The following is a 22,129-nucleotide window of genomic DNA, read 5'->3' as shown; positions in this document are numbered from 1 at the left end:
TATCGTAATAATCATCGACATAGTGTTTGTCAATTATGGCCTTCGCTGCATCCGGGTATTGCTCTGCGTATTCTTGGGCGTAAAATAAATTACAGTTTTGAGCTGTGCGTAAAACGTCTGCTTCAAGAATATTTCTTCAATTTTGATCAGAACAAAACTCAAAAATTTAATAATGCGTGCCGGTGATGAAGAACATAACCTCGAAAGGACAGGTTACAATTGTGCCGCTTGTGATAAGCCGGATCACGATGACGAGGGAATGGTGTTCTGCGAGATGTGTAAGCGCTGGTACCACTTTAAGTGTGCAGGAGTAACCGAGGAGATAAAAGACCGGTCCTGGAGTTGTGGAGACTGTACTCAGTCGGAATCCAGGGACAACGAGCCTACGCCAATTATTTCGAAACCGGATCAGGGGAAATTGTCCCATAAGCAGGAGCTAGAGAGGTTCCGGGAAGAACAACGACGGATTCTCCGGTCCCAGTTGGACATGGAACGTGAAAAGCGCAAGATACAGCTGGAGTTGGAACGAGAAATGTTGGAAATGAGGAAAGTGGTTGAAGAGGAATTTCGAGAGAAGCGAAGTCTAATGTTGAAGGAATATGAAGATGATTCAGAGGAAGGTGCAGTTGGTGGAACAAGTATCGATAAGGGCCAAATGCAAAGCGAGGTACGCATAGACAAGTGGAAGGGTCAAGCTCAAATCACCAGTGACCAAAAGCAGGACAGAAGGGATTCTGCGGATCGCCGGGGTGCATTTCCCAAAAGCTCCACACCCAAAGCTACTGAGCAGCAGGGCACCACAGAAAAGGTACACCAGCGACAAGTTGACGAGAGAAATCGTATTCAAAACCATTCAGTAGGAAAATCAATTATTCGTACTTCGGGAAGCCACCAAAATTCATCTCGACACCAGGAGTCCGAGCAGTCCGGTGATTCAGACTACGACGAATACCGGATGCACATGCAGCAACCAGAACGAGACTTGTCAAAGGCACAATTAGCTGCACGGAAAGGGCCTTTTCAAAAACTTCCTGTATTCACGGGGAAACCTGAAGAGTGGCCTTTGTTTTTGAGCAGCTTTCACAACGGCAATAGGGCCTGCAACTACTCGAACCTCGACAATCTCGGCAGATTACAAGAATGCTTGAAGGGCCCAGCGCTAGAGGCTGTTAGAAGTCGACTGTTACTTCCCGAAACGGTTCCGCAAGTCATTGAAACATTGAGACAACCATGGCAGGCCGGAGCAGCTTCTTCACTCGTTGTTGCTGAAAGCAAGAAAAGCTGAGTCACCACGAATTGATCGGTTATCTACATTCATCTCATTCGGCATGGCAGTGCAACAGCTCTGCGATCATTTGATCGCAGCGGAACTTCGAGATCACCTCATCAACCCTATGCTGGTGCAAGAACTGGTGGATAAGCTACCATCAAGTACAAAGCTAGAATGGGTACGCTTTAAAAGACAGCAGCAGGTGGTAGACTTAGCGACGTTTTCAAACTTTCTTTCGGAAATCGTCTCTGAAGCAAGCGAGGTTACGCTATTCGTAGAACCACCTAGAGAGCAACAAGACAGATGCGGAAGAGAGCGAAAGGATAAGAGAGGGAAGCTGAAAGAACAAGAAGCATACTTGCACTCGCACGTTGGTGTTGTTGATCAGCCTCAAATTCAGCATGGACAGCATAACGAACATCTGACTTGCAGAGAGGAAGGTACAAATCGTAAACCATGCCGAATATGCGATCGAGCCGACCATCGAATTCGGTTCTGTGATGAATTTCGAAAAATGTCGTGGGATGGTAGGATGCGCGAGGTGGAAAAACGGAAGCTATGTCAGTTATGTTTAAACGAACATGGTCAAACACGATGCCGTTTCAAGGGTCACTGTGGTGTAGGTGGTTGTCGGGAACGTCATCATCAGTTGCTTCATCCTACAAGAACTGCTACTACGTTAAGATTGGCGGACTGTAATGTTCACGACATGCAAACCAAACAACCTGTTATTTTTCGAATGGTTCCTGTAACACTGCACAACGGAAAGATGCGTATAGATGTAATCGCCTTCCTCGATGAAGGGTCATCATACTCTTTAATGGAAGAACAAATTGCGGATCAAATTGGGCTTAGTGGCACAGTACAGCCGATCCTCGTTAAATGGACAGCAGGTATGTCACGTTTAGAACGTGAATCTAGGCTTTAATTCACGTCGCGATTTCTGCAAGAGAGTCCGTCGATCAGTTTGTTTTGCGAAATGTACACACCGTTGAACAACTGCAGTTACCAGAACAGAAGATGTGCTTTGCGGACGTTGCCGCGCGTTACAAGCATCTAAACGGATTACCAGTGGCTGACTATTTGCACGGTGCTCCAAGAATTCTTATCGGATTGAAACATCTTCATGTATATGCCCCGATAGAATCGCGCATCGGTCAGCCTGGTGAACCAATCGCAGTAAGGACCCAGCTGGGTTGGACAGTATATGGGCCGCAAGATGATAGTGAGACTTCTGTAGGATTCGCTGGTCATCATGTCGCTAAACCTATGTCGGATCAAAACCTGCACGATCTGCTTCGAACACATTATACGCTAGACGAATCGGGAGTAAGTGTTACGGTTCTTCCTGAGTCGGCAGAAGATCGAAGAGCCCGGGAACTGCTGGAGCAAACCACCGTACGAATTGGTAATCGATTTGAAACTGGGCTTTTGTGGAGAGCCAACTACCCGCAACTACCGAACAGCTTTCCGATGGCAGTTAAACGTATGCAGAACTTGGAAAAGAAGCTTTCGAAAGATCTGGAGCTGCAGCAGGTTGTCCGCAAACAGATGGATGAATATCTTCGTAAAGGTTACGCCCACAAAGCCACGGCAAAAGAGTTGGCTGAAACAGAGGAAGGAAAGGTATGGTATCTGCCCTTAAATATGGTGTTGAACGCAAAAAAGCCGGGCAAGGTACGTTTTGTATGGGATGCAGCCGCTTCTGTTCAAGGCGTATTCCTAAATTCAGTTTTATTAAAAGGCCCGGATCTCCTGACAAGCCTACCCGCCGTAACTCTGTTTCAGCCAACTCTTTTGCCGTGGCTTTGTAGGCGTAACCTTTACGAAGATATTCATCCATCTGTGCGTAAAACGTCTGCTTCAAGAATATTTCTTCAATTTCGATCAGAACAATATAATTGCCGTGAGTCATATCTCACATATACATTAACCTTCTTTAGGTGTTAACTTTTTGTAACGAATAAAGTGTTAGAGCATGTTCAGGAGAGTTCAATTTTCAGTTCATGGTAAATATTACTGTTTTGATTAGGTTGGCTAGTGGGAATCGGTGCCGAATGGGGTCATCTTTGGCATACATACACAGCAAAAAAAGTCTTGTAACTTTACGTCTTGCCAGATGCACATAAAGGGAGCGTCCCTATTCACATAAATTTACATTTAATTACGTGTAAAAATGTGAGTTGTTCGGCTTTTTCTAGGTCATTCAGTCTGAATTTTACACCACAAGAGTTACAATATTTAATTTTACATATTAGAACATGTAAAATCCTATTATCAGGCAGAAAAATGCGTCGCTACGTTGTTTACGTCAAATGCAATTTTCATTTTTCCTAAGATTGTAGATGTATGCAGAACAGTCATGATAAATCAAAGGTTTAATGGCAAACTACTAATAATAAACACAAACCAAACAAAAATAAGAATATATATACCAAATCCGTACATGATACAACCGATCTTGGACGTTCCGGATTACGATTCCAATGCTGATTCCGTCGAAATAATTGTATATCTCATAATGTTGAACAAGTGGCAATGTGGTCAATCAATGAAACTGATCCCAAAAATTTGTAATAAGCATGAAAGTTTATATAAAATCTCATCTAAAATGATATTAGCTTTGTGAATCAACTATTGACCCTAGATTCCACGTGAAAAACATTCGGAAATCCGGAACATCAGTATAATTGGTCAATTCATAAATCTAGTTCTAGAGCTCTGAAGTTTTTTCGAGAATATCTGTTGCATTGGCATAAATTCGTAGTTATAACTGGAAAATTGGCCCCTTAATGACTCTCCGGAAAATCTGGAACATCCAAGCAGCTGGTAAATTAATTAACTTTGGTCTGGAGCTCTGAGATAATTTCGAAAGCATATAAAGGTATAAGGCCACCTGTAAATAGTATACATTTGCATTGAAGTATATAGAGAAGAGAATGTCATGTGTGAAGGTTATGTTGGCAATTATATTATTGTCGATGGAACAGAAGCGGTACATTCAGTCGATTACAATGCAGTCTCTTTCCACCAATCCTTATCACTTGCGAATTGTTTCGTTCGGTATTCTCGTTCTGGAGATATGGGTTTATGAGTACTACACAAAACAATAACATGACAAAGGAATTAGTCAAACTACCAGAATAAGTGTTTAAATTTATCGAAAAGCCAGTGGCCATTGAAAGTGTCACTGGACTGCTTTTGAGACACGAACATACTTGCAATTACAAATCTTAGAGTAAAGTGCCTATTTTCACCATACTAAGCAGGGTGCCTTCCTAATTCAATAATTTCTCGGCCTACAATCAATGAAATGCCTAAAAATTGACAACAGCTTTGCTTCGTTGTTAAGAGCCAATATAATAACACAAATCGTCGCTGTTGTGCTATCTTATGACTTATGACAAACGCCATTTTGGGGTAAACTGAGTTAGATATGCCACATTACTCGTCTAACAAATCTCTACAAGATGGTGTTTCCAGAATTTTGAAATTTTGCTTGGTTACTAAAATATAGCGAAAAAAGTGATTAGAAATTCTGAGTTTTTTGCTTCAAATCATTATATCTTGGGATTGGCTCAAGTTATAATAAAATTTTAGTTGCTTTTATGTGTAAAAATGTCGAGGAACACAATGGCATAATAATTTTCAATACAAAAATACATGTATTGGGCGAAAAACGCTGTTTTAGCTTTAAACTGGAAATATTGCCTATTTGGCAAAACTGTAACTAAAAATAACAATTTTTTCTAGATTCCCTGACTAATTTCCTTCAAAATGCATCTAACCGATTGTTTATAGACCAAATGAAGCCAAAGATAAGAATAAAAGTTCATAATTGGTGATTTTTCTATTTGGAAAATTTTCCATGCACGATTACGACACGTCATACAATTTTTTTCATCAATCACACCTATGACAAGTGTGAGTGCGACTTTTGTTTATATTTTTAGTGAAAACTCGCAACATAGTCAATCGATCTTCGTAATATTTGAGAGAGGCGCAGAATAGGAAGAAGCATAAATTGTCTTCTCTGAATTGTTTCTACCATTTATAAGTTTCATGATATTCAATCTCAAACTTTAAAATCGTTTTTCTCGAAATGTGCAAAATGGCGCTTGTCATAAGATAGCACAACAGCGAAATGTGCTGAAAACAGTGAAATTCTCGTGTTTGAGCGCAACAAAAGCTCAAATCGAATGCCCCTATTATTGCACTACCATTTGACTCAATGCGTTGGGCTAAGATGGCAGACACTGCTCTGTTTTATGTATATTACTTTCTATTTGATTATATTGTTTTGTTCGCATTACATTTCTAATTTAGTATATATATTTGTTGCATTTTGATTGGATTCCTTCAATGTGATCCTTAAAAGTGAGTTTCTATTGTAAATCAAACCCAAGTATTTAACTTGATCTGACCACGTTAAATTCAAACCATTAAATTTAATAACATGGTTATTAGTTGGTTTAAGAGAAGCAGCTCTTGGCTTATGCGGAAACACAATCAATTGTGTTTTTGCCGCATTAGTGGAAATTTTCCTTTTTTTCAGGTAATCATTGAAAATATTCAAGCTTCGTTGCAGTCGACTGCAGATAATACGAAGACTCCTACCAGTGGCTGAGATGGTAGTACCATCACAGAAAAGTGACTTTTTACAGCCTGTAGTTAGATTTGGAAGATCAGAGTTAAAAATATTGTATAGGATTGGTGCGACGCTTGATCCTTGAGGGATGCCTGCTTTAACGGGTAGCTTATTAGATTCACCATTCTGACAAGAAACCTGTAGGGTACGGTTAGTAAGATAATTTTTAATTATCTTTATTATGTAAATTGGAAAATTGAAATAGCACATTTTGGCAATTAATTGTGCCAAACACTGTCAAAACCTTTTTCGATGTCTAGAAGAGCAACTCCAGTGGAATAGCCCTCTGAGATATTTGCCTTTATCATGTTAGTTACTCTCACAAGTTAATGAGTAGTTGAATGTCCAATACGAAATCCAAACTGCTCAGGAAGAAAAATAGAATTCCCATTGATATGTGACATCATAGTTACGATGATTTTTTCAAATAATTTACTAATAGAAGAGATTAAACTAATTGGTCGATAGCTAGATGCTTCTGCTGGGTTTTTGTCTGGCCTCAAAATAGGAATAACCTTGGCATTTTTCCATCTTTCAGGGAAGTATACTAATTCAAAACATTTGTTGAATATTTTGACCAAGTATCTCATGGTGATTTCGGGAAGGTTTTTAAGAAGAATGTTGAAAATTCCATCATAACCTGGAGCTTTCATATTTTTTAACTTTTTCATGATGGATTTGATTTCATCATAGTTTGAAACGTTTTCATATTTTTGTAAAACTTCGGTTTCAATAGGACTCACAACGTTGAGATTAAAATTATGGACGCTTTCAAACTGCTGAGCAAGTTGTTGAGCTTTTTCTTCGTTTGTAAGAAGTATGTGGTCACCTTCCTTCAAAGCTGGAATTGGTTTTTGAGGTTTCTTAAGAACCTTAGAAAGTTTTTAGTTTGGCGTTAAAATCACCGATTATGAAGAATTTCGACCGATTTCTTGTAAGTTTTTCTAAGTCTCCTTTCAAGAAATTAATTTGCTCGTCAGTGCACTGAAAAGGTAAATAGGCTGCAGCAACAAAAATGATACCAAGATCAGTTTCAACTTCGATACCCACCTTGGTGAATATTTGATCCTGCGATTAACCGACGGAGGTAGAAGAAGTTGTTAATCTATTTTGAATCGGATTAACACGTTTGGACGTGTTTTCTTGAAGTGTACCTGAAGAAGTAGGTACATTTTTATTTGTTGTTTTTGTTGCCTAAAACGAGAATTTGTAATTTTTTCTCGAACAGGACAACCCCAGAAATTAGATTTATGATTTTCGCTACAATTAGCGCATTTGAAACTTTTTGTGGGTTTTTTCACCGGACAAGTATCTTTCGTGTGCGATTTATCACCACAGATCATACATTTGGAATCCAAATGACAATTTTTTGTACCGTGCCCAAAGCCTTGACATCTATGACACTAGGTCAGATTTTGAATTCTGCCCCCATGTCGTCTATAATGTTACCACTTTATTCACACGTGGAACATAAAACGTGCTTTTTCAAATACTTTAAAATTACTAATCTGATTACGATTAAAATGAATTAAATAAAGCTCCTGGATAGTTCCAGAGCGTACTGGCGTGTTATCGCCGCTAGCCTTTCTCTTCATAAGAATAACTTGCGAAGGAGAAAAGCCAAGTAAAATTTTCAATTCGTTGGATATTTCATCCAAACTTTGACCTTGTGGTAGCCCTTTCAAGACAGCATTGAATGGTCTATCTGTCTTGAAATCATATGAATAAAATTTGTATAACTTCTCCGTAAGATACTGGAGTAGTCGTTTGTGGCCAATCAATTCTTCCGCTGTAACTCGACATTCTCCTCTTCGGCCAATCTGAAAAGAGACTTTCACGTCCGGAAGGAACGTCGAAAGCTCAGTTGGAAAGGCTTTGAAGTCGGAGATCATCACTGTTATAGGCAGAGGTGTTTGCGTTTTCTTCTCATTGGCATTATGCGCAATGCGAGGAAATTTGGAAATTTCATCAGCTTCACATTCGGATAAAACATCGAATGAGTTGCTGCAGTCAATTGAATTTTCGGGTGGAGAAGATACCCTGTTCCGTTTAGCTTTAATTTTTGGCACACGGCCTTTCTGGGAGGACCCAGGCATGTTGGAAGAATTAAATATTTCTTTAGGCTGAATTGTTCTTGAAAATGTTTTAGTCTTGAAAAAGACTGATTGAGTAGAAAAAGTAGGTAGTCTTGAGAGAGAGAGAGAGAGAGAGAGAGAGAGAGAGAGAGAGAGAGAGAGACTAATCGTCGAAAAAATATAGGTAGTCTTGAGAAAGACTGATCGAGCGAAAATACAGGTAGCCTTGAGAAAGACTGTTGCTGTTGAAAAACTCTAGGTAAACCAGGAGTTCTCAAGATTTATGACCGGTTCGAACGAAGGTTGACTGTTGATACTTTCTCGTTCGATTATTATGGCTTAATCATAAAACTTCCCAACATTTTTTCAGTATATAACAAAAGAATTTGATTTCGCCTAGCGTATTATGCTAACAGCTAAACAGCAAGGGTAAAGCGGCCGACTAATGACGGAAGAGAAAGTAAACAAAGAGACTCTCATTTGCACTTACGCCTTTTTCACATGTTGGTTTAGATTTGTGTTATTGTGTTGGTTCTTAAGAACGAAGCAAAGATTCTGATCCCAATGTATAAGCATTCCATCGATTGCAGGCCGAGCAATTAATGAAATAGTGAGTGGCTCTCTATCCTTCTTTCAGGAGCGAAGGTGCTTCTGTTATTCTTTTGTTTTTGTGCCGTTACTAACCACAATTCTAAACTAAACTCTTCCTACTTCGCTTCCCACTAGCAACATTGTAAAGCAAGGCATGCGCCTCGAAAAACGTTAAGAGCATGCCATCTGAGCCATTACGTTCTGTTTCCTGATACACACCCGTATTTTCCATTCGAACTATTTCGCAATGTTACACTCTAGATCACAAGCGTTAGCTCCAAGGGCATCAATGTCTTAGAACGCACATGCGCACAACGATAAGATAAATATAAGTTCATATTTCTCGGCACTGATTATACACTGAAGTTTTTTTTTATGCGGGGGATACGTACCGCATAAAAAAAATCCGCATAAAAAAAACCGCATAACTTTGAAAATCCGCATAAAAAAAACCGCATAACTTTGAGAATCCGCATAAAAAAAAAACCGCATAACTTTGAAAATCCGCATAAAAAAAAACCGCACAACTTTGAAAATCCGCATAAAAAAAGTCGCATAAAAAAAATCCGCATAAAAAAAAACCGCATAAAAAAAGACTTCAGTGTATTCACACCTTTCCGTACGTTTGAGGAATAAACATACGCCATTAGTTTTCGCAAGCCGTTCGAACATGACCGGTATTGTTTTTGAACCCGCTACGCCGGAGAATTCCGCAGAAGTTCGCGAATTTATGCTGAACTACTTCTACGCTTTCGAACCCACCAACCTGGCCTACATTTACGGTAAGGAACCCGCCACTGAGGATGTCGATTTTAGCATCAAATTTTTGGATGTCGGTCTCGGTGTTAAAGCAGTTACCGATGATGGACAGATGGTGGGATTATCGCTGGGCTACATCGGTGACGAGGATGACGCGGTGGCATTGCGTGAAACAGCTGATCGCTCAAGCGACCGAAAATTTTCTGATATTATGAGGTTTTTGGCTTTTGTGCAGAATGGTTCCAACATTCGGGAAAGGTATGGAATAAATGCTGTTTATGAGATTCAACTGGTAGCGGTGCACACGGATTTCCGCGGTAAGTCCATTGCCACTGGCCTGATCAGAAGCCAGATCCAGATTGCAAAGGAACGTGGTTTTGAAGGAGTTTACGTGGATTGCTCAAGCATTTACACGGCTAAAATAATGGAGAAACTTGGATTCGAGTGTGTTCATGAGATTGATTTTGCCGACTACCGAACTGAGAAGGGAGAGCGTATTTTCAAACCAGCAGATGAAATTCATACTGGATTGAAATCGTACTTCAAGAGGATATAAACTGGTTTACGTCCACTATGCTGCTTCACTGATCACGCTCCTCATCGATGATTGATGTGGGTGAGTAGCGTCGATGCAGATATTGACACTCGTCTGGCCCAACAACTGAATAATAAAAGGTAAAAATATAATTTCCACCATTGCAAGATAAAGCATTCGATGTTGATTGTTATTGTGTGATTGTCGCTTCGCGGTAAGCTATCAGACCAGTTTAAGACTACACCGCGTACACATTTGTACGAAACCGTACTGCTGCGGATGGCAAAATCTATCCAAAGCGATTTTATTGAGTTTCATGTCGCAAACCCAGACGATTACAACTCAGTGTTGGAGTTTGTCCTAAAGTTCTACTACCACGATGAGCCGATGAACAATTCGTACATCTACGACAGCAGCCCAGCAGAAGATGATGTGGAATTCTCCGTTTCATTCCTGCTCCAGGGGATGGCGGTGAAAGCTGTAGATCGTCACCAGGCAAACCGTCTGGTAGGTGTCTCCATTGCCAACCCAACCTATCCCGGCTACGTCGAAGACTTATTGCAAGCGGCTGACCAGGCAAGAACCCAAAAATGGCGTGATAGCTTGAAGCTTCTAGCTCACCTGCAGCAATCCGTGAACATTTTGAAGCGGTTCAACGTCCCAAAATGCTACGACATCGAGATTGTTGCCGTTCATCCGGATTACAGGGGACATGCAATAGGAACCAAGCTGTTCGAGGAACAATTCAAACGAGCGAAATCCCTCGGATATCCCCTGGCAAGTGCGGATTGCTCGAGTTTCTTTTCGGCGAGGATTGCCGAACGAGTTGGAATGAAATGTATCGGAAGGCTTGCCTACTCAGATTACAGAGATGGGAACGGAGTGCAGCTCTTTCGACCTAGTGAGCCCCATCGGGAGATACAAACGTTTGTCATAGTTTTATGATATTTTGTTTGAATACGGTGAAAAAAATGAAATAAAAATTGACGTTTGGTTCAATCATTCGCTTCCATTTATTAAATTTCGGATCTCGATCAAAGCAGTACAGGGTCCTCGAAGAGCCAACCTTAGATCTGTTTAGAAAATAAACAGGGACTAGAGTTATGTGCTGTAGACAGGGCCGAGAGAGATGGTTTGATTAGAGGTCATAAGGTTTTTTTTATTTTTTATTTATCTAAAATTAAAAACAGGAATTTTTCTAGTGCTTTTAAGAGGGGCGTCTTGTGTAGAGGTACTGTAAAATGGGGGAACATTGATCATCTCAAGTAAACGTAACAGTTTGCGTTTTTAAAACAAGTACTGGCACCCATAGATTCGAAATGTTGAAATTGTTGGGTATGTTATTTCGTTTTACTATAAAAATAAAATTACATTGATATAAATTTTCATTCGTTGTTTTGAGGGTAACTTTGATCACCAAAATACATGGGGTGATGAGCCCATTATCGCTATGTTTCTATTATTACGCTACCCATTCGAAGCCGTTGGTTAGAGCAGTGTCTGCCATCTTTGTTTAACGCATTGAGTCAAATGGTAGCGCAACAATAGGGGCACTCGATTCGTGTTTTCGTTGCGCTCAAACACGAGAATTTCACTGTTTTCAGCGCATGTATGTTATTATATTGGTACTTAACAACGAAACAAAGCTGTTGATGCCAATTTGTACGCATTCCATTGTTTGTAGGCCGAGTAATTAATGAATCAGTGAGGCGCCCTCCTTAGTATGGTGAAAATAGGCACTTCACCCTGTATCGAAATGAGAAATAACGTTCGAAAAATTGTGTAAATTCCATATTTGCAGGTAATTTTATGGCCCGATATTGTGACGTCTCGAAGGAAAACATAATTGTAGCTGACTTTTATGGAACTTTTCCAGGAAAACTGTCAAAATTAAATAGCTAACAACAAAACTCTCGCACTTTTAAAGAAATTATTGGACAAAAATATTCACGATTTCCAAAAAACTGATTACTTCAGTTGAAGTTGATTAAAATCATTAGTATACGAGGGATTGTTTGAGCAGATTAAAACGAAGCAGGAGAGTTGTGTCATTTTCAATTTAAATTTATGTTTACAAAGGGTACATTAAACGACGAAATAATCATTGCCGATAGATACCTACTAAATATGTTTAGAATATGGTTTGTTTTTAATTTCGATGATTTTGTTAGAGGGTATCATTGTACCTTGAAAACTTGTGGCTTTGTTACAGACGGAAGATCGGTGACATCAATTACCGTTTTGGACTGCCAAAACATAATGAACAGGGTGGGCAAATTGTCATCCTCAGATCCGCGGGTCAGGTCGCTCTCGTTTCTAATGCAGGTGACGTTTGACACTGTGGTGAGGATAAATACGGCACTTATTGGTATTCTGGTATGGGTCAGAACCGCAAGGCAATTTACGGGGCATCTGAGAACGAGAAAAAAATAAGGGAGCTAAATTTGTATATCCCGGATTGGAATATTGGGTGGCAGAGCTTAAAAAAATTGATATCCCTGCGTGAACTTGAAAAAACGAAATTCACTTCATACCCGCTGTGACGAATGAAATGTTTGGTTCGTTTCCCTCGTCATTCGTTCTCCCGACGCAGCGCATTCAAGTACGGACATGTTCGGTTTAAGAAGCAAACTGAATTTTGTTTCTATGCCAGCTCTGAGAGGAATTGTTGAGCAAACGTGCCTCAGATATAGATGACGCAGTTCACTTATGCTTGAAAATGTAGAAGATGCTAACTTCTGCCATCAAATTGTCCACATAATAGTAAATGAATGCTTTGGTTGGTGAATAAATTTATATTTCCTCTGCACTCAAGCGTTCGATTCTGCATGAAACTTCAGTCGGTTGGAAAGTGAATGAATGCGGGAGGCGTTGAATTTGAATGTCGGTTTCGGTAAATGCAAGCAGAAATAGGTAACTGATTTTGAAATTTCGGAACACTGTTGGGTGGTCTCCCTCGGACCCGAAGCAAATCTTTCAACTGCGATCTGGCGTCACAATACTCAGCACATGACCTCGCCACAAGCGCACAGACTACTCTCCACAAGCCCAATATGCCGCAGATGCGCATCTAGCCTGTAGTGGTTAGACATGAGCCGAGGCATCACACGAATGAAATCTCGACCCACATGAAGCTGGATCATTGAGCTTGAAGGAAACGGTAATATTTTCATTGAAGATACCGAAGCCAGTCGACCCATCAAGACTTGATCCGTCAGTGTAGAACATTTTGCAACAGGTGACTTCTCGGAATTTATTATAAAATAATTTCAAGATCACTTGCTTGCGTATGTGGTCCGGGACTTCACAAATTTCTTCTTTCATGGATGTGTCGAAGAATACAGTTAAATCAGAAGTATCAAGGAGGTGGATACGGTTGAGATTGTACGAAGATTAATGTTCTGTGCCATGTAGTCGAAGTACAAGGACACAAATCGGGTCTGAGAATGAAGCTCAACAAGCCTTTTGAAATTTTCAACTACCAACGGGTTCAAAATGTCACATCGAATGAGCAATCGATAGGAGAGCTCCCAGAACCGAGTTTTCAGCGGAAGGACACTCGACAGCACTTCTAAACTCATCGTATGAGTCGAGTCCATGCAACCCAAAGTAATACGCAAACAACGATATTTGATTCTCTCCAGTTTGATGAAGTATACGTTCGCATCGGTGCGGAACTAGATACACCCGTACTCCATCACCGGCAATATCGTTGTTTGGTATAACCTGATCAGGTCTCCTGGAAGGAGAACCCCACCATGTTCCAGTTATTGTCCGGAGAAAAGTGATCCTTTGTTAGTATTTCTGTTTCAGATACCTAATGTGGCATCCCCAGGTACCTTTAGAGTCGAACCAGACCCCGAGATATTTGAATGTGAAGACCTGATTGATCGTTGCACCCATTAATAGAAGCTGAAGTTGCGCCGGCTCACGTTTCCTAAAAAAAACAACTAGCTCAGTTATCTCCTTGGAAAACTCGATACCCAGCTGGAGAGCCCAAGCAGACAAACTGGTCAAAGCATCTTTCAAATCGGTAGCACAGAGACCACCCCGTCGTCTGCAAATTGCCTTAGCGTGTTGAATTGGCAAGACAATCGTCAATGTCATTCACGTAAAAATTGTAGAGTAGGGGACTTAGACATGAGTCCTGGGGAAGACCCATGTAGTTAAATCGCAATGTTGTTAAATCGCCATGCGAAAAGTGCATGTGCTTTTCAGATGACAGGTTTAGCAAAAAGTTGTTTAAAATCGGCGAAAGACCATGCTGGTGCAGCTTCTCAGAGAGAATGTTGATAGAAACTGAATCAAAAGCCCCCTTAATATCCAAGAAAACTGATGCCATTTGCTCTTTGCTAGCATAGGCCATTTGAATTTCTGTTGATAGCAACGCAAGGCAATCGTTCGTCCCTTTGCCTTTGCGGAAGCCAAATTGTGTATCTGACAGTAGGCCTTTTTCTTCGACCCAATTGTTGAGACGAAACAAGATCATTTTCTCAAATAACTTCCGGATACAGGATAGCAATACGATACGAGTTGTGATCGGAGGCTGGTTTTCCTGGTTTTTGGATGGCGATGACCCTCACTTGTCTCCAATCATGTGGGACAATAAGATACTTATAAAATAAGTTCAACAAGCGTCTTTTGGCAGAGTCATGCATAGTCTGGCAGATTCTTTAACAGGTTAAATTTGATTCTGTCTGGCCCTGTGGCTTTATTGTTACATGATAAGAGAGCAAGTGAGAGCTCCACCATCGAAAACGGTATTTCGTTCGTGTTATCATGAGGGGACGAGGCGCGGTAGATCTTCTGTGACAGTGCGGAGTCCGGACAAACCTTCTTGGATATCGGATATCCAACGGTTTGAATATTCCACGCTCTCGTTGGTGCTGTTTTGGTTTCGCATACGTCGGGCTGTGCCCCAAAGAGTGCTCATTGATTTTCTCGCGTTAATCCATCAACGAAGCGGCGCCAGTAACCGCGTTTCTTGACTTTCATCAAACTTTTCATTCACGTTGCCAACGTCGCGTATTGTCGATAACTAGCGGGTAGCCCGTCGTCACGGAAGGCCTTATACGCGGCGGCCTTCTCCGCGTATGCGTCTGAGCAGTCTTTGTCCTACCACGGGTTGGGAGAATGACTTTGGGTGTTCGCCCTCGGTACTCATTTCGTCTATACTTGAATCGCGGTATCCAGAATCAAGCCAGCCAAAAACTTGTACTCTTTTCGATCCAAGTGAATGATATTAAAGTTGTGGAAGTTGAGGTCTATTTCTGAGGTAAGCCATGTTTCACTTAATAGAAATGTTTCCCATTTCAGGTTATTTATTAGAATTTTGAATGAATCGATTTTCGGGAGAATACTTCTACAATGCCACTGTAGAACAGTGATCAGATCCGGGACCTCGTTCGATGACTTAGCCATCGAGGGATACGATCGCTGCAAGAAGGATCCATTTAGCAACCAACTGCTTTAAAAATGTTCTCACTACAGGGAGAAAGGTTATCAGAATGCTTTTAAGAGGATCAGTGACGTTGAAAGTTGTAAAAATCAAGTCCACGATTTCAGAGAATTTTATCAGTCCAATACTGTGCTGAGTATTTGTTTGCAAAAAGGGGACACTTGGGGTATTTGGTGTCCCTGAAAGCGCCCGATACTCCTTATAGGAATTCAAATTTCCAGTCTAGGAGCTACTTGCTTCGGTTTTAAAAAAGCACTTTCATTGATTTGATTTGCTGAAGATTGCGCAACTGCTGTTGAGGACATCTTGGATCCCTTACGAGACAGTCTAGCGGAGGAAAGATTTCTCCCCTTCCTTGACTCCTCCGGAACGACAAAGGATGTTCCTTCGTGTGGGTCATCAGGATCTGCCTCGACAAGAAACAAGCGAGCATAAGGGTTTTCTGAAAGGATTGGTGGCGGTGCACTCTTTAACATTTCTGCAAAAGTGCGCTTTGAGCACTCCTGAGCGCACCTTGCCTTATTGCTACAATGTGATAGTGCATAGCCGAGCTGTTTTCATTTAAGGCAGTGCATGACACGCGGTACAAACAGGCGGACAGGTAGACGAAGGTTCGCCAGCATGACGTGACTTGGGAGAGCAGACCCGGCGAAGGTTACATGAAACGAGTCCGTCTTGGTGTAAACCTTCTTGCCATCTTTGTTAACGACTGAGCCCAACTGTTCGCAATCCAAAATTTTAACAGATTATTAAGGCAACTAACCCCGTCCTTCAAAATATCGTAGCAAGCGAGTCCCGCTACGTTCACCACGCCGTCTGTGTCCACATTTCTAGAAGAAATATACACAAAATATTCAAGCGTGAAAAGCGGGTCCGAGACAATCGCGTTTACTTGTTTCAAGCTACTGACTGCGACGCGCAATCGGCTATGTCGGACTTTTCGGATTTCGGACACTGCCGAATAATTGGCCGTCAGGTCCCGAGAAATGCGAAGAATATTTCGAGGTTTTGCTTTGGGTCGTAAAAAGACTGAGAATGGTCCCGTCGAATTGGGAGGGTAAACTTTTACACGGGTAGGTTTAATTTTAACAGTGGGGGCTATCTTGCTAAAATCACCATTCATGGCGGTTCCAGGAGGATGATCCAGTTGTCCCATTTAGGACAACCCCACGTGGGTTCAATGCACCATGCGGAAACAACAAAAGCCAATTAGGGTGTAATAAAACGGGCTAGTTGGAATATGGGGACTATACAATTGTTAGATACTTATCTTTTGTCGTTGCTATCAATGCATTCACACGCGCTAATGTATTGGATCGACAATGGAAACTAGGCAAAACTTTTAAATTTTCACCGGTAAATGGAACATTCGTAACAACCGAACGCTACGAAAGCCGTAGAACGAATGAATCGGCAACATTAATTTCTATCGACGGGCTCGTTTCTTTCAAAGTTAGAAAACGTAATTTTTTATGATTTAGAAAATCGTTGCGAAATTGAAATTGCTGTTCTATTCAACAAGGAATAGTTTATTAAAATTGAGTGAAGAATAATAGAGATATATGCACGAGGAAATGATTAAATTTAATATGAATGACAAAAGGCCCTATAACCCCAACTTCTTGTATTTGGATAAAGGTCAAAAAGGCTCCGACCGATTTCTGAGATTTTTTCACATTAGAAAAACTATAAAATATGCATGATTTGCATCACGGAGCAAAAAAATCATTAAAAATAGGGGATTTGTGGGCCAAAATGACCAAGTACCCAACTTTCCCGTATTTCTCTAGAAACAAGGATATTCAAATACTAAGATTATTTCCTTTTCAAAGAGGTATGAATTGTAATTTTCTGATTGCTACTTATTGCTACATTATAGCATTTAATATATATTTCCTCGATATTTTTTTCAAAAAATTTCAAGCGAAGTGGGCGGGGGCCTAGAATTGTCCAAATGATGTGAAAGTTGGCATCTGAGCTTACTTTGACATTTGTCACAATATGAGAGGGGGGGGCCTTCGAGAATAAAAAAAAATTGCGGTGCCCTAATGGGAAGCTATCATTCCCCTAAACGTATTTCTCATAGTGCTATTTCTTGGAAATTAAAAAATTACAATGCAATCAAACAGAACTTTTAAAATTTTATTCTTAACTCAATACTTAATTTCAAACACTGATGAACTTCCTATATTCTATTGATTGCTCGACTTTACAAAACTCGTTAGTTATGCGTCTAGCTTATATACTATAATCGAACAACAATAGTGCGTAGTTATCTGCTCCCAGGGCATAAAAGTGCACAGCTGGTTTCTACTTTTGTGCTGACTGTCAGGAAAGTAGTTTTTTTGGTTAGATTTGTTCGCTTCTTTCGCTTGATTACTACAGGATCGCAAAAATCACGCCGCAGGAAATGTCCGCTCGTGAGCGTGTATGTGGAAGTAATGAAATAATACGAGATAAAAATGATTTATCATTCAATGCAGGATAACGACAGTTCAAAAGAACGACGAAAAAGGGGAGACTGGAGAATGTCGAATCTTTTTGCGTCCATTATTCCATTACTTATAGCTTTCGACCAGTACCGACCTTTGGCATCTACACCACCCCTTACTAAAGTCACGCAGAAACACATCCCCACATACAACGATTTAATCGCTTCACTTTGCAAATGGGCAATTTTTCATCTCCTCCAGAGAATGCCGCAGCAGCTTACGAAGTGAGTTTCGTTTCGGCATACAACCCGCATCCTGTGGGTCGAGTTTGTTTATGACCATAAATTACATGTGCTTATTTCCTGCCACGATTTTTATTCGATATATCCCAGGATACATCTTCACCGCCGGGCAAGGGTTCCATCATCTAATCTGATCCGGTCGCACCAGGCAAGGGATCATGGTGAAAGTAGCTGGAAGCACTGGACGGCCGCCACAGCCGGACGGTAAAGACCGTTTTTATGCACTTATTGCTCAGATCCGTACGCCCTCTGCTGGCAATGTAAGAATCCATCGATGGTCAGCAGATTTTCACTCCTGTACTGCGCTTGTCGGGCAAGCCGGAACCATCGTTTGTAAGCCAAAGGAAAGTCGCATTCTGCTACCATCAGCAAATACTGCCTAAATGCTTCGGTAGCATTCAAACAAGTGGATATTGGATTCGATCAACGGTGAAGGGGAACACTGACCAGCACGTGCTTATCGATGGAACGCGCGCGTTGTGTCTCGATTTTTATTGTATACGGGTTGCCGTTGATACTCGGCAAGCTTCAGGACTCATATGGCGATGTTCAGAAAGTGGATGGTGATCGATTTTTATTGCCGTCCGGGCGTTAAAGCGGATTATGAAGTACCCACGTTTGTAGGGGAAATGCTTGAACGAAGCTGTGAAGTGTGCGGTTCAGGCAAGATTTATTACCCGAATCTGTGCTAATAGAGTGATTGATCCCAGCGCCCACGGTTGGATTTTCCGTAAAAATCTATAATAAAGCATCAATATATTGATTTTTGTAACAGTGTTCACTTTTTTCAACTCTTCTTCCACCGAGGTAAGTTGAAAAAGGGATAAAAGTGTGTTGAAACAAGTAACCAATTATTTTAAACATATCAAAATGTGTTCTAATGCACTAAATGTTGCAATTGGGCCACTTTTATTCTGTCACTCTACGCGAAATCAGGCGCTAGTTTAGTCCTGTCACTAAGTTAGTGTCGGATTCTGATGAGACGAGGCCGAAACGCAAATCCCATACCTTATTTTATTGTAGGTTTGTGCCCTTAACGAGCAAATGCTATTTTAAACAATTTTCTCATTAGTGGAGAAAAACTAGTTTTCACTAAATTTTTTACCTGTGTTGAGAAATATAGCATAGGGTTTTGATGTATTATTATGACTAGTTAACGCAAGGCGAATGAATTGTGAAATATACGAAGTTATAAATTATTACCAGATCGACCAAGCCATTTTAAGACCTCTATCCACACTACCCTAGTACCGCGTTTCGCTCAAATCGGTTCAAACCTTTTGCGTAGGTATTGTTTTTGAAGTAGTTTCATCTGAGATAAGAGTTCATCTTAGGATTACGAGAGCAATATCATATCTCAGCGCAACCAGGCCTATTTAAGGATTTATTGATTATCCTCAGGGCCGTCGAGAGCGTCATCGGGCCCCAAGGCTTGCATTACTGCCGGACCGTTTCAAACCTAAGCCCTCTAGTTCAGTAAGTGAGTCCATGATTTCTACTGGTCCCCGGTTGACACATATTTCCACGTCCACAGATAGCGTGCCAGACATGTGAATTTCGATAGCTTCTTATTCCGTTGTATCCAAATCGGATAAAATTGCCATAGCTACGAGTTTTTCAATTTGTGGGTGCCCAGGAATCAGGAATCAGTAGCATCTAGCTCAAATGGTACATTCCCCATGTTGATCGGAGATTTGTGCCTTGCCATGAATCGTCTTTTCGTGATTTCTCTGATGGGAAGGATTGGAGAAGTTGTAAGGTTAGGGGTAAGGAATATACCCAAGAGACGACGAAGCATTGTTTAATGGCTTTAGACATGTTCTACACTCACATACTAAACATATTCTTTCCGGCTTCATAGTTCTATAGGGATCATTAAAGAGCACTTACTGATGAAAAAGGCGAATCAGTGTGCCAGAATAGATCTAGTTCAGAAGCACCTTAATGGCTGTCAGCAATGTTAACATAGAGCCGTGTTTTTTTAAAAAACTCTTCCCTTCTTTATCGACACAGCAAAAGAAAAAAAATAACTTTCAATAACGTACTCACCCTTCCTCTCTTCTTTCGTTCGACATGCTGACTGTTTAAATTGACGATCTAGTGCCTATAGAAATGGGATTCGATCCGCAGTCGAAAACCTTGTCTCAATTTGGTATACGCGTTTGATCGCTGATCTGTGAGAAGATTTCCATGTATACTTGGTTTATTCCAAACTCTACCTAAATGTTTGGTTCAAATTACGCAAACGTCTATTGTGGATTATATTTGCAATTGCATTTTTTCGAAAAATCGTGCAGAATTGGCATTTTAATTTTAAGTTTATTGCATCATCATTTATTAAATGAAGGCATACGAGTTTCGGTAACTATTAGAACGCATACGTATATTTGGACGGCGCCGGTGATTGAGTGATAAGCGTGACCGCCACTCCTTCTAGTAGGCCTGGGTTCAATCCCAGACGAGGTCATTGGATTTTTTTTCAACAGAGCATTCTGCACCCCGGAAGGATGCTGAACGATCTGCAGGTGATACAATAGCTGGAATAATACTTTCAACCCCCGGAAGGTTTTAAAATTTTTATTTTAACAGTGAGCGGATATATTCCGTTTTCTGATTGATTGATGGTCTGGAACATAATCAGCACGATAAGTCTAACAATCTTAAGGAACGTCTCGAAAAGTAAACAGGAATACAGTTTGACTACAATAGGCCACTTTCTGCTTGTAATCGTCACTCATTTTTTTCGACATAGTGGGTTGGAACCCTACATTTTGCTTCTACTGTGCAGACAAAGCGACACACAGATTGATTTATTTGCTGGTAGCAATGGAGCAGTTTTTAGCTTTTGTTGTAAGCAAAATGAGAAGCTAGCAGATGCTGTTCGAAATTCTCGTTTAAAATTATGAAATCAAAAAGGTTTTCATTTTACATAAGATTATCTCATATTGAATCCAAAAAATTCGTTTCTAATCGTAGATTTGATACAGGTTTATTTAATAAACAATGTGATATGTCTAACGTAGGAGCTGGTTTTGAGATACTGTGAGAATATGTAGGACCCGACAGCAATATAGACACAGAACGCTATAATAAGTCGCAACAACTTAAACAACTGCGAGCACAGTGGGCAACCGAGTATTGCTGCTGTTGGATGAACTGAACTGATTTGATTTCTTTATTTCACACATTATAATTAGGTTCTTATAGACACGCGTCTTTGGCGAGGCCCAAAATCACCGTTCTATCTCAACACAATGCACTTTTAGAAGAAAAATTCCTTGAACGTGCTATAGAACTACAAAAATACAAAATATATTCATTTTAATCACCGGTTAATTAAGGTCAGTCTACCTTCTCATCTCGTCCAGAGTAGAAACTAAAAATCGTTCCGCTATAGACACACGGCAAAAAACGGATGCAGACGAATTGTGTTGCTATTGGTTTTTGGAAATGTCCTGTAAGACTAGCTACTCGGGAAGTGAAACAATTACGAAATGTGCAGATTGTGCTCAATCTGGGAGAAGTTAACGCCCTGCAAATGCACCATAACAAACATTAAGAAGCACAGTCGTTTGTTTCGCGGAACAACGTGCAGAACACCAACGAAGGCTGCCACGTTAACAACATCATCTCCGCAGGGCTGTAGAGAGATGTGCTTACAAGAATTTTCTCCACACGCCCCTGACATCGTGATTAACAAATGTATATCAAGATACGGAGAAGTGGCGTCCATAAGAGCTGTAACTTCGCATTTTTTCCGGGTGTCCCTAACGTTGTTATTGTGGTGATAATGCTTTCATACAAACCAACTTTTTCATACGCAACCATTTTATGCGGATCAACCGAAAATGAGACGTTTCATCAGACAATACTGGTTATGCAACCATGGTAGATTCCTATGCGTGAATTCTACAAAAAGACACTGCACAATGAAAAACTTTGTGCAAAATCAGCTTAGAAAAGCCCACCTACTATAACCGTAAACAGCATACCGTTATCTTATACCAAACCACAAACGGCTTCAAAATCAATATCTACAGATCTGACAGGAACAAATAT

At 40.6% G+C, this 22,129-nt stretch overlaps 3 protein-coding genes across 3 annotated transcripts; all 3 read left to right on the top strand.

The window, feature by feature from the left end:
* Positions 1 to 1,328: 1,328 nt before the first annotated feature.
* Positions 1,329 to 8,439, top strand: LOC131687982 (uncharacterized). Its single transcript, XM_058972090.1, has 3 exons — positions 1,329 to 2,163; positions 2,223 to 2,947; positions 8,410 to 8,439. The coding sequence occupies exons 1-3, from the start codon at positions 1,329 to 1,331 to the stop codon at positions 8,437 to 8,439; spliced, it is 1,590 nt and encodes a 529-aa protein (XP_058828073.1).
* A 774-nt stretch (positions 8,440 to 9,213) lies between these two features.
* Positions 9,214 to 9,899, top strand: LOC131692047 (arylalkylamine N-acetyltransferase 1-like). Its single transcript, XM_058978882.1, has one exon. It carries the CDS (start codon positions 9,255 to 9,257, stop codon positions 9,897 to 9,899), a length of 645 nt encoding a protein of 214 aa, XP_058834865.1. The 5' UTR covers positions 9,214 to 9,254.
* A 257-nt stretch (positions 9,900 to 10,156) lies between these two features.
* On the top strand, positions 10,157 to 10,877 carry LOC131692046 (arylalkylamine N-acetyltransferase-like 2). The gene has a single exon (XM_058978881.1). It carries the CDS (start codon positions 10,158 to 10,160, stop codon positions 10,821 to 10,823), a length of 666 nt encoding a protein of 221 aa, XP_058834864.1. The 5' UTR covers position 10,157; the 3' UTR covers positions 10,824 to 10,877.
* Positions 10,878 to 22,129: the final 11,252 nt, after the last annotated feature.

Source organism: Topomyia yanbarensis, chromosome 3 (assembly GCF_030247195.1).
Source record: "Topomyia yanbarensis strain Yona2022 chromosome 3, ASM3024719v1, whole genome shotgun sequence".
NCBI lineage: Eukaryota > Metazoa > Arthropoda > Insecta > Diptera > Culicidae > Topomyia > Topomyia yanbarensis.
This window is presented reverse-complemented; position numbering and strand designations above follow the sequence as displayed.

Excerpts from the sequence above, each read along its gene's own strand:
- LOC131687982 (XM_058972090.1), top strand. The coding sequence starts at position 1,329 with ATGGCAGTGCAACAGCTCTGCGATCATTTGATCGCAGCGGAACTTCGA. Across the intron at positions 2,164-2,222 it reads CCTCGTTAAATGGACAGCAG|AGTCCGTCGATCAGTTTGTT; the intron begins GTATGTCACGTT and ends TTTCTGCAAGAG. Across the intron at positions 2,948-8,409 it reads ACGCAAAAAAGCCGGGCAAG|CTAAACAGCAAGGGTAAAGC; the intron begins GTACGTTTTGTA and ends TTATGCTAACAG.
- LOC131692047 (XM_058978882.1), top strand. The coding sequence starts at position 9,255 with ATGACCGGTATTGTTTTTGAACCCGCTACGCCGGAGAATTCCGCAGAA.
- LOC131692046 (XM_058978881.1), top strand. The coding sequence starts at position 10,158 with ATGGCAAAATCTATCCAAAGCGATTTTATTGAGTTTCATGTCGCAAAC.